This window comes from Panthera onca, chromosome A3 (assembly GCF_046562875.1).
Source record: "Panthera onca isolate mPanOnc1 chromosome A3, mPanOnc1 haplotype 2, whole genome shotgun sequence".
NCBI lineage: Eukaryota > Metazoa > Chordata > Mammalia > Carnivora > Felidae > Panthera > Panthera onca.
In genome coordinates this window covers 109,999,709-110,014,220 of record NC_138341.1, presented here as the reverse complement: position 1 = coordinate 110,014,220, position 14,512 = coordinate 109,999,709, and the positions used below count along the sequence as shown (strand labels likewise).

General features: G+C 55.4%; 1 protein-coding gene across 4 annotated transcripts; it reads right to left on the bottom strand.

The window, feature by feature from the left end:
• Positions 1-656: 656 nt before the first annotated feature.
• ADISSP (adipose secreted signaling protein) lies at positions 657-13,842 on the bottom strand. Of its 4 annotated transcripts, none has more exons than XM_060613424.3 (6): positions 13,703-13,842; positions 6,686-6,855; positions 5,071-5,213; positions 2,548-2,686; positions 1,540-1,662; positions 657-1,304 (listed from the first exon to the last, which is right to left on the bottom strand). In XM_060613424.3, the coding sequence occupies exons 2-6, from the start codon at positions 6,702-6,704 to the stop codon at positions 1,204-1,206; spliced, it is 525 nt and encodes a 174-aa protein (XP_060469407.1). In that variant the 5' UTR covers positions 6,705-6,855; positions 13,703-13,842; the 3' UTR covers positions 657-1,203. The 4 variants fall into 4 exon arrangements, with proteins under 4 accessions (XP_060469407.1, XP_060469399.1, XP_060469413.1 ...); XM_060613416.3 differs by having other exon boundaries at positions 6,686-6,801; XM_060613430.2 differs by lacking the exon at positions 13,703-13,842 and adding an exon at positions 13,265-13,300 and having other exon boundaries at positions 6,686-6,801.
• Positions 13,843-14,512: the final 670 nt, after the last annotated feature.

The following is a 14,512-nucleotide window of genomic DNA, read 5'->3' as shown; positions in this document are numbered from 1 at the left end:
CACCTGCCTGAGAACCCTAAGGCGACAATAAAGCATTTATGCTTCAGGTGAAGCCAGAGCCTGCTGGTACCTCACAGGAGAGGACCCCAATAGAGGAGTAGTGGAGGGGGCCTGGGTTCAAAGAAGGGAGAGTGCTTTCAGCTTTGTGCAGAGCTGGGAAATGACCAGAAGGGGGTGCTGCTGTCAAATATCCCAAACAGAACTTCCCCTAAGACCTCTCTCTGGCTTAGGCATAAGGCCTCACCCCAGCCAAACTTTTGTCAACTATTCCCAGGCCTAAAATACCACTCGTGCATACTTCTTTGGGGGCTAGGTGCTATAATAGCATGAAGTGCCCTTGCCTCCTAACATTTGTTTATTTTTGAGACAGAGAGAGACAGAGCATGAACGGGGGAGGGGCAGAGAGAGAGGGAGACACAGAATGGGAAGCAGGCTCCAGGCTCTGAGCCATCAGCCCAGAGCCCGACACAGGGCTCGAACTCACAGACCGCGAGATCGTGACCTGAGCTGAAGTCGGACGCTCAACCGACCGAGCCACCCAGGTGCCCCATGCCCTTGCCTCCTAAAAGAATGAACACAACCAGAGCTGTTCCTTAACTCATCTGCAAAGGATTGGGCATTCTCAGAGCGATGGAAAACAAACATTAGCTGGCCTCTGATGTCCACTGAAACTTTTATTTCTTTAGGGTTTTATCCCAACCAGTCCTTTAAAAACCAAGTAACACAGATCTGGGGGTTAGGGCTTGGGGACTGCACCTCCCTCCTACTCAGTGTGGACAGCAGTAGGAAAGAGGGAGGGGGCAGGGGAGGGCAAAAGCCAGACAGCAGCAGCAGTAATGGGAGTGACGACGACGTCACAGAGCCAGTTCCCTCCTCTCCCAAGCCCTGGCTGGAGCCCCTGTGACTTGGGGTGGGGGGTGGGTAGAACCCACCCCAGGCCCCCCCTCCCCTCCTCAGATAGCCTCCTTGGGGGCTCAACCCATTTCTTCCGGCAGGAGACTGAGGCACACAGAGAGGAGGAAGTGGGAGAGGAGGACACACGAGAGGCAGGGAGGTGGCACAATGAAGGCAGAGGTGAGAGGCCCCTGGACACCCCACACCCACCCCGGGGAGGGGTGAGGAAGCCACACCATGATACAGCGTTCGGGGAGATGAGGTGGGGTTTAAGGCTGTGGGGCTCTGAGGCGCGCAGGGCCGCAGGCCTCAGTCAAAGCCGTGCCAGTCGCTGTGCTCTGAGTCGTATTCTAGCTCGGCACCCACGCACTTGACCCCATCAAGCAGCATGGGTGTGCCATGGTGTCGGTCTGCAAGGCAGGTGACAAATTAGGATACCAGGCTGGTTCCCTGGCCCCACCCACCCACTCTAGGAGACTCCCCTCCACCTTCCCTCTGGGCTCTGCTGGGATGGGGGTGGGGGGAAGGTACCTGGGAACCCCAGGCCAGAGCAAGGACCCCTCTTTCAGATGGGGAGGGCAGAAATCCCTTGCAGTCAAGCTGGCACCTCCCCCCTCTAGCCAGACCCAAAGCTCGCACGCTCACCCATGACTCGCGCTTGCACTGTCACTCGCACACAGGTGCCGGTGCCACCTTCACAGGCTAGCAGCATCTCCTCCTTGAGGACTCCCTCCTTGTGTGCCGAGTATTCACACTTGACGCTGTAACCTGCCCAGATGATCAGCATCTCTGTGGCCTCCCGCCCCTGTCCCCCAGCACTCACTGGCACCAAGACTGGCCACCTCCTCCAAAGGAGTAAGGATGGCCCAGGACTTGTCCCCCCAGGGCCGGGCACACAGGCCCTGGAAACTTCCTCCTCTTCAATGAGGTCTATGTGTTTCCAGCCTGTGGACAACCCTGTTATGGCTCCGAGGGTCAAACTCGGGCTTCCAGGAGGAGGGTCCACTGATTCCCCAAAAGGGCAGGCAGGGAGAGGGGGTTGATAGGGAAAGGGGGATGGGCAAGCCCTTCGCAGATGGGGTGGCAAGAGGTAAAGGCCTGTGGGAGCTCACTGAATCCACTTAAGGGCAAAGTCATGAGGAGGAAATAGGGGGACATGAAACTGAAACTGGGGTGTGAGTGACTATGAAACTGACACCCTAGCCTCCAGGTGGCAGGAGAGGGCCTGAAGCTACAGGGAAGGCAGAAGCAGTCCCAAGTCCAAAGCCTGTGACTGCCGGGTGCTAGGAGGTAGCTGCCCAGGGTCCCTGGGGCTCTGGCAGATTTTTCTTGAAGGGCAGACAGGAGGGAGAGCTGGAAGCCCAGAGCCAGTTGCTCATTGGCTCCACCACCTCACTGAGGGTACTATCCGGTGATACACAGGCACTGGCCAGCAGGGTGAGCCCACGGGACCCCTGCCCAGGGAGCAAGGCCTGGGGCATGGGAGCTGCTGAGATGCCACACTGCGAGCTCTTAAAGAGGCGTCATGTCGCCCAACTGCTGAACTGCCCACCTACCCTAGAACAGGGGGAAGCACCCCATGCTCTCACTCTGGTTACATCCAGGCCCTGCTGGAGGAGGGTAGGCCTCCAGCACCCTGAGCAGGGCACACACCTTCCGGGATGGGCATGACGCTGAGGAGCTTGAGGTGTAGGCTAGGGACAGGTGCTTCTCGGACGTCCTTGCTCAGCCTGTGCACCGGGGGCAGAGTGAAGGTAATCTCATACCTGTGCAAGATCTTCAGGAAGCCAACCTGTAGCAAGAAGGTGGGGAGGGGGAGGCACCTAGTCACTCTCAGCCTACCCCAGGGCCCACCCAGCTCCTGCCACCTGGGATCCTGTGGGCCCCTGCACCGGCTGCTGTAGGAATCCCAGAGGGGGTCTAACTCCCTCCGCCACTCCAGCTTGTCCACACACCAAGTCCAGTGGCTCCAGGCACTTCGCCTGAGGACCTCATCCCCTCAGCTGGTTACTCAGCACCTGTTGTGTGGGCCCCACAGCAAACGGTGGCCCACTTTATAGATAAGGAAATGGAAGCCAGGCAGTATGGCCAGGGTAAAGGTCTCCCTAGGCCTCTTAGCCACTCCTGCCACGTGTGGCACATATCAAGGCACCAGCCATTGCCCACAGGGGAAGCTAGCTCAAAGTCCCACGATGCAGGCCGTTCACCTGCCCCCGCCACTGCCAGCACCTGCCCAGAGCCAATAGGCTGGGGTCAGGGACACGGGTCCTTTAGCCACTCCTGTGGAGATAGTGGGCAGCACACATACTGCACAGGATGAAGGATGGGATAGAATTAGAAAAACAGACACTAGACCAGCTGTGTCAGTGTAAAGCTGGCCCATGGGCACCAGCTACTGAACTCTGCTGGCACCTGAACGTGGACGCCTGCCTGCCCACTCAAATGCTCAGTGTGCCCAAAGCCCCAAGCCATTTCTGTTGTTCATACACGGTGACTGGCAACCAGTGCCCCCTGGGACAGATGCCAACCTTGGTTAAGTCCAGTCATGTGAAGGGCCACAAGCTGGGGTGGCAGCTGAGCAGGTAGGCTGGCCAGAGGGCAGTCCAGGAGGCACAGGGGTGCGTAATGTACCCACAACTTATGTGCACACAGAGTGGCATGCTCAGTTTCAAGGGCTGCACAGCTCTGTTCCTGGGGCTTGTTAGGACTGGCTGCGTGAAGCATTTGGCCTTTCGATGGGACAGGCAGACATCACGGTATGACAAAGCTTAGCCCATGTGGCTCCTGCACTGTGCAGGTGGAGGACACAGTCCTCAAGAACGATTTCTGGCTATCCTGCCAATGGTGACCCTGTGGCCCAGCCGCACCAACTGCAGAATTTTCCAGGGGAAATCTCAGAGATGTGCAAAAAACACTCCTTGCTGCCTCATTTATAACAATAAAAAATGGAAACATTCGTAACACCAGGAATAGTGAACCAGCTAAGTCAATGATGATACATTTAATGGAATACCAGACAGTTGTAAAATCTTGTGGAAAATTATTTACTGACATAGGAAATGATTCACAACACAAGCAAGCAAAACACCGCTGTGATACTAGCTTTTTGTTTTTGTAAACGAGCAAAAAAAAGCTGAAATGACACACATCAAAAATTAACTGTCATTGTGTCTAGATACTATGATTGTGTGTGCTTTTAAATTTCTTCATAGTTTTCTCTAGCTTCCAAATTTTCTCTAATAGACATCAATGGATTTTGCAATGGGGAGGTGGCGGGAAAGGGAGCTATTCCCTAAAGTTTTGTTTCATTCTGTTTATTCCCTTGAGGAAGTTATCAGCTAAAGGAAAAGAGCACGGATGTTACATTTGGGCAGAAAATGATGAGTCTGGGCCCCTCCTCAGGGAGGTCTCGATGGACCAGATGCCCTCCCCTTGCCAGGGCATTCCTGTTCAGCTTCAGAGCCCTGGCTTATTGCCAACCTGAAGGCCTCACTCCGTTTCCCCACAATCCATCCCCTCCAGACACTTCTTCCTGCACCTTCCAAGTGCATGTGGGATCTGATAGTGCCCCAGCAGTTGGGGAAGTCACACCAGAGGGTGTGTGAGGTGTGACGCTGAGAGAGGTGGACGTTCCACCCAGAAAGCATGGCGGTGCTCAGTAAACACTCACACCGCAAAGAGCCTAAATCAGCCAGAGGTCTGGCAAGAAGGGAAATAACGTCACACCTTGTTGCCAGCAAAATTCCCCTCACACCTGCGTTCTTTCATCTCATTCTTGCACTCTCTGAGGTGTGAACTGCCTTCATCTCAGAGAAGAGGAAACTGAGGTGACCTGCCCAGGGTCACAGAGACAGATGAGTGGGCCTGGTCCTGAACCCAAGCCCTGCGGCACCTCGAGCCCTGATACCACCTTCCATTGCTGTTGTTGGGGTGACACTAATAAGAGTTCGGTTCCTCTTGTTCGAGTACCATGCTAAAGGTACTCATTTCATCACTGCAATCTCACCACCTCCCTCCCACTTTACAGATAGGGAAACCAAGGCCCAGGAAGGGACAAAGATGTGCCTTTGCAGCCAGCTTAGAGGAAATGGAACAGACAGGTCCAGGAAGCCAGGCAGGACCATGGAGGATGTAGAGGGAGTAAGGCGGAAGATGGCGGGGGAGGTGTGCACATACCTTGACCAGAAAGCTGCTGTCGCTCTCCTGGGTGACCATGACCACAGAGTCATGCAGCTTCTCATCAAAGTGTACATGGCTCTGGGAACCTTCTGCATCATGGCCTGCCGCAAAGCGGATACTCCGGACTCTGGGCTTGTTGCCTAGGAAGAGAGTGGGAGGGCTCCAGGGGCTGCTGGCTTCCTTTACCGCCAGGAAACTATTCCCCCTTGTCACCCCCTGGCCGACCCCCTGGCAACTACCCTTGACATCATCTAGCACACACTGCCTGGACTCCTTTCAGGGCTAGGCCACATCCTACTGAACACCAGAGGTTATGAGGGTTAAAGCTGCCCACCTGCCCAGTCCTCCCACAAAATATAAGCACCCTGAGAACTGGTGTGACAGAGGGAGTCAGGGATTGGCTAGTACAATCTCTTACTTAGAGGAGATGAGGCTGATGACAGAGACCAGAAGAGTCCTCCAGACTCTTAGCCCCAGGCCTTGGGTACCCTACGCAGTGCTCTCCTTCACAGTGCCAAGCTCCCATCTCTGGAATCTTCTCTTCCAGGTCTGTCAGTGCCAAGGCCCCTCCTGATGAACCCTAACCTGAGAGGAGGTGGGCAGGGACACAAACAGCCTCTTTGGGACCTTTCTGGGGGTGGGAGAAAGCAAAGGGGGCCAAAAACCACACTGAGCCCACCTAGAAGAGGCTGCAGTTACCTCTTAACTCCATCACTGATCACCAGCAAGGAAGATGGAAGAACCCAGGGGAGCCTCTCAGACCCCTCCCAGAAACACCCTTCCCTCCTCTACTTCATGACCCCACCCCACCCCACCCTGCAAAACACACAGGGCCCTCAGCTATCCTTGGCTGTGTCTGGTTCTCCAAGGCCAGGAGGCAGGGAGTTGAGATGGACAGAGCAATTGGAGCTGGGCTGAGGGCCTGGGCTGGGGGAGACCCATCTTGCCATGAGAAGGACCTCAATCCTCTCTGGCCCACAGCCACAGACTCCCAGGAGCCCTGCCCAGAGTCCTTTTGGTGGGAGGGGCTGGGCCGGACCTGGCCTGGGTTCTTGAACACTCACTGGAGGCCCGGGGAGTGGGGAGGGGCAGCCTGGCACTTCCACATTCCCTGCTGAGGCCCCCAGAACTGACCCTCAAATTTTACCTGGCCTCCCTTGCCTAAAACCCTCTGTGAGCCCTTCTGGACCCTGAATGAAACCAAAATTCCCTTCTGTAGCCTCCTGTGGCCCTACCTACCTTATCAGCCTCAGTGCTCACCCCCAGGTCCTAATGCCCCCCACCAGCCCCCACAGTGGAATAGGGGGGCTGAAACAGAGGGACATGAGGGCACATACTTCCATAAACCAGCACACCAAGGAGCCAGCAAGCGTCCTCAGGTTTCCTGCTAGTGCTTGCATGAGCACCAGGACCCAACAAAAACACTGGTATAATTATACTGATGTAATGTAATTCTCTCTCTCTCTCTCTCTCTCTCTCTCACACACACACACACACACACACACACACACACACACACACAGCCAATGCAGGCCCCACAAGTAACAATACCCCTCCCACCAGGGTCCCCTGGGAGACCTGTGCAAATCTGCCAAGCTAGGAAGGCACTCACCCTTGTTGGCTGCAGCCATGGATGCCCTCCCTGCCACGGAGAAAGACGCGCAGCTCCAGCCAGACACCGCCGCTCAAGCGCAGCAGCCTCCCATGCTCAGGGACGCCAGCAGGAGCCTGAAGGATGGGGAGTGGGGAGGGTAGGGGTCAGGGCCACCCATGGCCCTACGGCTGGGGGAAAGCAGAGATCTCTTTAGGGAAGACACTAAAACCCAACACCCTGCTGTTCTCAACAGCCCAAGGGGTGCCTGTACCCTCTAGCATGGTGGGGGGGGGGCTTCTGCTCCCCCACTCCTCACATTCCCCAAGAGCCCTCACCCCTGCCTGATGCCCTACTGACCCAGAGCCCCACCAGCATGTGCTGAGCCGTGGCTTCTCAGTGCCAAAGCATCGGTACGGGACTCTGGTACCCAACCCACCTGAGGCTGGCAGGAGGGACAGCCTGAAAAGGAAAAGGATACCACTGGCACTTTTTAGAGGCTAGTTCTCATGCTGGTGACCCCAAGGGCTAGACCCTCCTGTAGCCAGATGCCACATTATTCAGGTTACACACCCAGTGCTGCTGGGTCTAGGTCAGAGTCAACAAGATGCTTGAAAGAGAGCAAGAATGGGGGCCCACCTAAGATGGGTCCTTGGAGATTCCCTCCCGGTGACAGGTCAGTGCCATATGCTGAACAGATGCCCCGTGAAGGAATTGCCCCATTGCAACCCACCATTCGGCCTCTGGCCTCATTCTCTGGGCCAGCCTCCTAGCTCAGCTCCCCAAGGGCAGCCTCAGGGCAGGGGCAGCGGGAGGCACCCCCAGGAAGCCTGTGTGAGCAGCCTGGCCTCTGATGGGCTGAGCTGGGACCATCTAAGCATCAAAAAGAATAATGAGGGCAACTGATGGAAACAGATGGAATACATAAAACTGGAGCATTCACAGAGATTACAAAAAAAGAAGAACGCAAAATAAACACACCCGAACCCTCGTTCACTGACAGTAGCAAGGCCCTCTTTACTCGGAAAACTGGCAATAAAGAGAAATAATTCAGCCTGTCCCTCGGCCTTTCATGTAACTAAATTGTCCTGGTGGTTAAAGGAAGGCTCTTCTTTACAGAAGAATCCTCACTATTAAGTAACAAAGGAATGGCCAAATGCCAAGCAAGTGCCAAAGAGACAAAGGCTGGAGGCAGGGAGGCAGGGGATCCTTAACAAGGAGGGCAAACGTTGGCAGAAGTAGATGCTCACAGATGCCCCAGTGCCACCTACGGATGGCCTGGGGTTCTTAAGAATGACACGAGTTTGCATGGAAGGATGTAGTGTCAGCCAGTCATACGCTGTCAAGCAAGCTCCCCTCACTCACAATGGGACAACCTGACACACAGAGGCTTCCTGATGTGAGACGCCATGAAGTCCCAGCATCACTGACAAGGGGGTCCTGCCTGAAATGTTTAACCTAGATCTAAAGAAGCCCCGAGCTCTAACTTCTTGCTTATTGAAAATGCAGAGGTTAGGGGTGCCTGGGTGGCTCAGTCGGTTAAGCGTCCGACTTCGGCTCAGGTCACAATCTCGCGGTCCGTGAGTTCGAGCCCCGCGTCGGGCTCTGTGCTGACTGCTCAGAGCCTGGAGCCTGTTTCGGATTCTGTGTCTCCCTCTCTCTCTGACCCTCCCTTGTTCATGCTCTGTCTCTCTCTGTCCCAAAAATAAATAAATGTTAAAAAAAAATTAAAAAAAAAAAAAGAAAATGCAGAGGTTAGTGCACACATTAGATAACTCCATGAAAAAGCAAAGAAGCAAACCCAGAAGTCAGAATATTCTACAAGACAACTGATGGGTCATTTTGGTTTTTTCCCCCCAAAGTGCAAGAAAAATAAAGGAGAGGAGCACCTGGGTGGCTCAGTCATTTGAGTGTCCGACTTTATTTCGGCTCAGGTCATGATCTCACGGTTCATGAGTTCAAGCCCCACATGGGGTTCTGCACTGACATGATTATCTCTCCCCCCCTCTCTCTGTCCCTCCCTGGTGCTTGTGTGTGTGCTCTCTCTCACTCTCAAAATAAATAAACTAAAAAAAAAAAAAAAAAAAGAGGGGCACTTGAGTGGCTCAGCCAGTTAAGCATCCGACTTCGGCTGAGGTCATGGTCTCTCGGTTTGTGAGTTTGAGCCCCACGTGGGGCTCTGTGATGACAGCTCAGAGCCTGGAGCCTGCTTTGGATTCTGTGTCTCCCTCTCTCCCTGCCCCTCCCTCCCCAACTCAGGCTCTGTCTCTGTCTCTGTCTCTCAAAAATAAACATTAAAAAAAATTAAAAAAAAAAGAATAAAAAAGAAAAATACAGGAGGGGCAGCTGTTCTAAATGGGGGATGGGCAAACTATAGCCTGAGGCTGCTGCCTGTTTTTTGTAAAGTTGTATTTGAATACAACTGTACTCCTTTGTTTACATGTTGTCCAAAACTGCTTCTGCACTAAAGCAAAACTACTTTGAGTAGTTGCAACAGAGACCACATGGCCTGCAAAGTCTAAAATGTTTACTATCTGGCCCTTTACAGAAAAAGTTTGCCAACTGCTGTTCTAAATTAACACACAAAGAGACCAAGAAGGATACTCTATGGGACAAGTGACCTGGATTTTTCCACCACATCAGCTGCAAGAAGAAAAATAAATGGGGTAGGGGGTTCTAACTACCTATAAAGAAAGGACATTTGGGGGATAACTGGAAAATGTGAATGGGACTAGATCTGAGGTGGCATTAAGAAATATTAGCTGATCTCGTTAAGATAATGGACTTGTGTCATATAGAGATGTATGTCCTTATTTTTCACAGATACACACTGAAGTATTTAGAGATGAGCAACCCATGAATGACCTTGGCTAATCCGGGGAATGAAGAGAAACCACAGGGTGGCCTCCTAGTGGGGGGCTGGGCCTGCAGAGGACATGACCTTGAGGTCCCTTAGGTACCAAGCTGCCCCGGTAGCAGGCCTCAACTCCTTTCCCACTTCCCAGTGCAAGAGAAGCCCACCCAGCCCCGAGGGCCTCATGAGCGTCGTAAACAGCTCAGGTACCAGCCTCCCACAGATGTGAGGCAGCCTACAGAGGTACAGCGAAGGGCAAGGCTTGGGTCCCAAGGTCCCAGGCCCTTCCCAGGCCCTCCCTCGGCCCCTACCTCAGCTAGCTCCCAGGCCCAGGGAACAGGGAAGGGAACTATGCCCCCACTTATCTCTGGCCAGTGCCACTCTGGGGTCAGTCCCAGAAAGGCAGCCCCTTAGCCCTGGAATGCTCAACTCATCCCCAGAGAGCCTGGCCCTTAAAGAGAGGCCTGCCCCCCAACCCACCTACTCCAGCCATCTGCTGAAGCTGTAGACTCAGAACTATGTAAAAAATGTGAAAAATGACCAAGCACGAAGGTACCAGGCCCGCTTCCTACCTTCTGCAGAGGCTGCTCCAGCCACACCTCTGCAGCCACAGGCGAACAACAACTCAATGTCCGCAAAGTCCCCCCATCTCCCAAGACCCTTCCTGCAGGCCCGGGTGAAACTCTTAACCAGTGGCTGGTGAGGAAAGGCTCCTGGAGACTCCTTCCACAAACACTCTGACCCACTACATGCAGGGCCCCCTCCCTGTCTTTCCCAATAACCCACTGCTATGGCCTGCCTGCCTCCGTCCAGGCCCTCCCTCCTGCCTAGAACAATCCCCTGCCCCCATCCAAACCTTAGCTTCAGTCTCAGCCCCAGAGGACTTTTTTAGGGTAGCACAATCCTCATTTTATGTTCATCATTTTATGTTCCCCACCTTACCAGGGCAAGGACTGTGTTTTTGCCAAGCTCTTTGTCCCCAGTACCCAGCCCAGCACCTGGCAGGGAGCAGCTGTGTCCAGTTTATATTCATTAAATGAATGAATGACCAAACTAAGGGGAACCCAAGCATGGGCCTTGGCTGGACCCTCTTGGTAGATGTGACATGTCAAGGCCAGTGACTCTAAACCGGAAGCTCTCAGAAAGAGGAACTCACCCTGCTCTCTTAGCCAACCCTTGCCCCAGAGGGCACTCCCCTCCCCCCATCTCACGGAGTGTGGCCTCCCACTGGGCATTATTCTAGCCTTGCCACAATCAGTTGCTCCCCTTGAGATGGAATGCCCTCTGCACTGCCCAGAGCTCAGTACAGAGCAGGCATTCAAGCATGCCTGTAGCGCTTGGGCAGTGAGAACACAGAGATGGAAGGCAAGTGACTTAAGGGGCCAGAGGAGGCTAGAAAAAGCAAGCCTCCTTTCTCAGCAGAGAGCCCTGTCAGTCTCTGTCCCGTGGGAGCCAGACTCTCATCCAAACACAATTCCTCAGCAGAAGCAGGAGGAGAAGGTATCTAGCTTCCCCCTGCTGCAGCTGTGTCCACAGGAACTGCTAGGCCCCTTCGTAACCCCAGGCCTCCTCCCGTGCTAGCCAAGCCCTGAGTGTGGCCCAAGCTGCACAGCCCCACAGAGACAGTGGGGACGTGGTCAGGAGCATGGGCTCCAGGGCCCAGCAGTGCTGGTTCACATTCAGGCAGTATGGGAAGTTACTTTCAGTCTCTCTGCCTCAGTTTCCTCATCTGTAACACAGGAATAAGCAGTGACCTCTTCCTCTGAGAGTTTGGTGCAGCTGGTACTTGAACCTCTTGACAGAGCTGCCCATTCCACGCCCATCTTTGCAAAAGCAAATCCCAAAGGCCCGGTTTCTAAAGCAACAGCAATTTCAGGGTAGCAGTGGTAGAGAGGCTCTTCACGATAATCCTGGAATGGCCCTCAGGGTGGGCCCCAGGGACTTCAGCCTTCTCAGAAAACAGCTCAAGGGGTGAGGGGCCTCCCCCCCTTCCCTTCTCCTGCCTCTCTCCTCCCCCACTCTCAAGCCAGCCAGGTCCCCAGTGATTGCCAGAGAGCAGACTTGCAGACTGCTGCCCCCTTCAACCAGAGGAAGATGTGAAGAATGTATATTCTGAGAAATGTCCCAACCCCAACAACAAAAACAAGACCCCCTCCCCAGATTAGATAAACTGTCAACAGGTCACCGGTGGTGATACCATGGACAGTCACAGGATGGGGAGGGATGGAAAGCTGAAACAAGGGCCTTACAGGTCTTGTCTGGTTCTTAGTTACTCTCAGGGAAACTGGAGGAACAGTCTCTTTGGGAGACAGAGAGCTGAGGTCCCTCTCAGCTTTAAAGAGAAAGGCTGCTTCAAGGTTACCCTATCTAGGGCAGGGCTCAGCCAGGCCCGGTGGAACCTCTGGCATGAGAAGGTCCAGGGACACGGCAAGTGAGCAAACAGAAGGACAAATGGACAGTTACCCAGAAACCCGGAGTTCTCAGCCTCCCAGGCTCCTGTCCCACAGGGTGCTAGCTGCTACTCCAGGCTGTCCCAAGATAGGGCCCAAGGCTCCAGACTGAAAAGAGCACCAAGACAGTACCCATGGCAAATTGGAGCTCCAGAATATGCCATGCTTCTCCTCCATCCCACAGCTGCATCCCTAATACCACTTCTTGGCCTCAGAAGCAGCCCTCAGATCCCAGGCATCACAGGGCAAGCCCCAGCTAGTCCTCCACTTTGCGGCTGGGGGCACGGCCCCAAACTCTTGGGGTCTCTTTCTCATTCATTCCTCCATCCCCACCCTCAACCTGTGCAAGGACTTTCTGAGCCAGGCACTCCACGACGTTCTACCTCCCCGCCTCCCCCACTCCCACCCCACCCTAGCCCACAGCTAAATCCTGGCTTAAGGACTCAGTCCAGCAGGAGCACTGTCCAGCCTCTCATTAAAGCTCAAACTTGTAAACAGAGTGCCCATTGAGAGGACACTGACCTGCTGATTCCAGAACCTGACATAGGACTGGGCACATAGTGAGGGAATTGCATGCCTACAACAAAGCCTGGAAAAGCAAGGCTGGGTGCCAGGTTTGGTGGTGGCAGTTTTACATCAACTCAGTCTGGATGTGACTCCATTTCCTCCTCTCTCCACCAGGCAAAAGTGCAGGGTTAAATATAGTGTCTCTCTCTCACAAGCAGGGGTGAAGTGGGGAAGAGACCCCTACCATCCCACACACTTGTGTCTCCCCAAACTCCTCCCCCATGCCCCAGCTAGAGGGTTCTTAGACCCCTCTAAACTCCAGATTGCCTGCCCCACCGAGGCCTTGCCCTGAGCCTGTCACCTGAAGGCCCCAAGAAGTAGAGGCCAGGCCTGGTCCAGGGGGCGACACTTGCCCCTGACCTTCTTTAGCTCCCAGGGGAGAGAAATGCCCTACTCCCACTTCCCAATACCAAGATTCAAGAAAAAAGGCAACCTAAAGATTCTCTTCTCAGTCCAGCAGAGCTCCTGGTCCAGAACTTAAATAAAACCGCTCCTGCTGTGATGATAGGAAGGATATGGCCAAGCCCCCAAAGGCATCAGGGACCCGGGTGTAAGACCCTGTATCCTCTCAGGGCCTCCATCCCCGTGGGTGTGGCGCCCCATCACCGCCCCTTTCTCATCTTCTGGGGGAAGAGATGCAGTTAGACGTCCCCCCTCCATCACACCCCTCGCAGGCTTCTAGGTGGCAGCTCTGTCCCTCAGATAATCCTCTGCCCTCCCCACCCTCACCTCTGCTGACGCAGGAGTCTCAGGAGTCCGCACTGCCCGACATCACCGCCCTCCTCCCTGAAGATGTCGAGAACAAGAGGTTCAGAGGCTACTGGTCCAAGGTCACACAGCGAGGCAGTGACAATAGCGGGGGAGGGATACGTGTGTGCTGACGGTGCTGACCCCATTACGCCCCCACCCTCGCTGTGTCACACGTGCCCCCGACAACGCGCCGCGGAAAACATCCCGTCTCCACCACCTAACGGTCACCCGCGGCCTCCGGACTGACATTTCCCCAGTTCAGATGCCAGAGAGCACCCCGGTGCGGACCGACAGCGGAACCGTCGCCCCAGCCCGGTGGGGTCCTAGTCACCAACTGCCTAGGACGGCGCTCTGCCGGGAGGAGATCTCGCCGAGTGGGGCGGAACTGGGAGGTGGCAGGAGGAGGAGCATTCTCACCGTGCAGGGCGCACCCCGGGGCCAGTCGGGCACGGTCGACCGCGGTGGCGGCGGTGGCGGTCGCGGCGGCAGCGGGGACTCAACGCCGGGCACGAGGAGGGAACCCCGCGCCGCCGCCGCCGCCCGCTTCACCGGCACGCCCCCGCCTCCGCCCATTGGCCGACCGAGGGGGTGGGGCGAGGACTCTTCCGACCAATAAGAGGACGCCAGAGAACCGCCAACGGGCGTTGCGCCACTGCATCACGTGCAGGGGGCCCTCTGCTGCGCCAGGCGAGCCTACACCTACCGGCGAGTTCTCGCGATGAAAGGATCCAGGCAGCCAGACGCTCCCAGGGGCCAGCATGGGGCGGAAAGGGGAGAGGGAAGGAGGAGCGTCTCGAATAGGCCCCGCCCGAGTCCCAACTTCATCGGTGGAGTTTGCACGACCCGCCCGGGCCCCAACTCGAAAGGGGGCTTTCCTGGGCTCTGTCCCCTCGAGCAGCCATAAGGCAGGACTCAGAGATAGGTGGGGCGCCTGTAGGTCTCTTTTCTCCCTAGGCTTACAAGCCCGCATCGGCAATCGATATGGGCATAGCTAGGTCCTCCGGTTCAGGAGCTGAGAAACCTCCATCCTTCCCACTTTGCGACCTCGGGGTTTCAGCCTCTTCCTCTTCCACCCTATCCCTCCGCCTCAGAGGAAGCGCTGTCGCGCAGACTCGAAAGGCGTCCTGGGAGCCGGGCCGGTCCGATTAAGCATCAGAACAAAGAAGGCACGCGGGATGGGCCCCGGGGGACCGCAGCCTCTGCTCCTGGTCTCCATGGAGGCGGTCG

Coding starts and splice junctions, on each gene's coding strand:
- ADISSP (XM_060613424.3), bottom strand. Junction 2,687..5,070: donor ACAGCAGCTTTCTGGTCAAG/GTATGTGCACAC, acceptor TTCTTGCTACAG/GTTGGCTTCCTGAAGATCTT. Junction 1,305..1,539: donor AGTGCAAGCGCGAGTCATGG/GTGAGCGTGCGA, acceptor CCTGCCTTGCAG/ACCGACACCATGGCACACCC.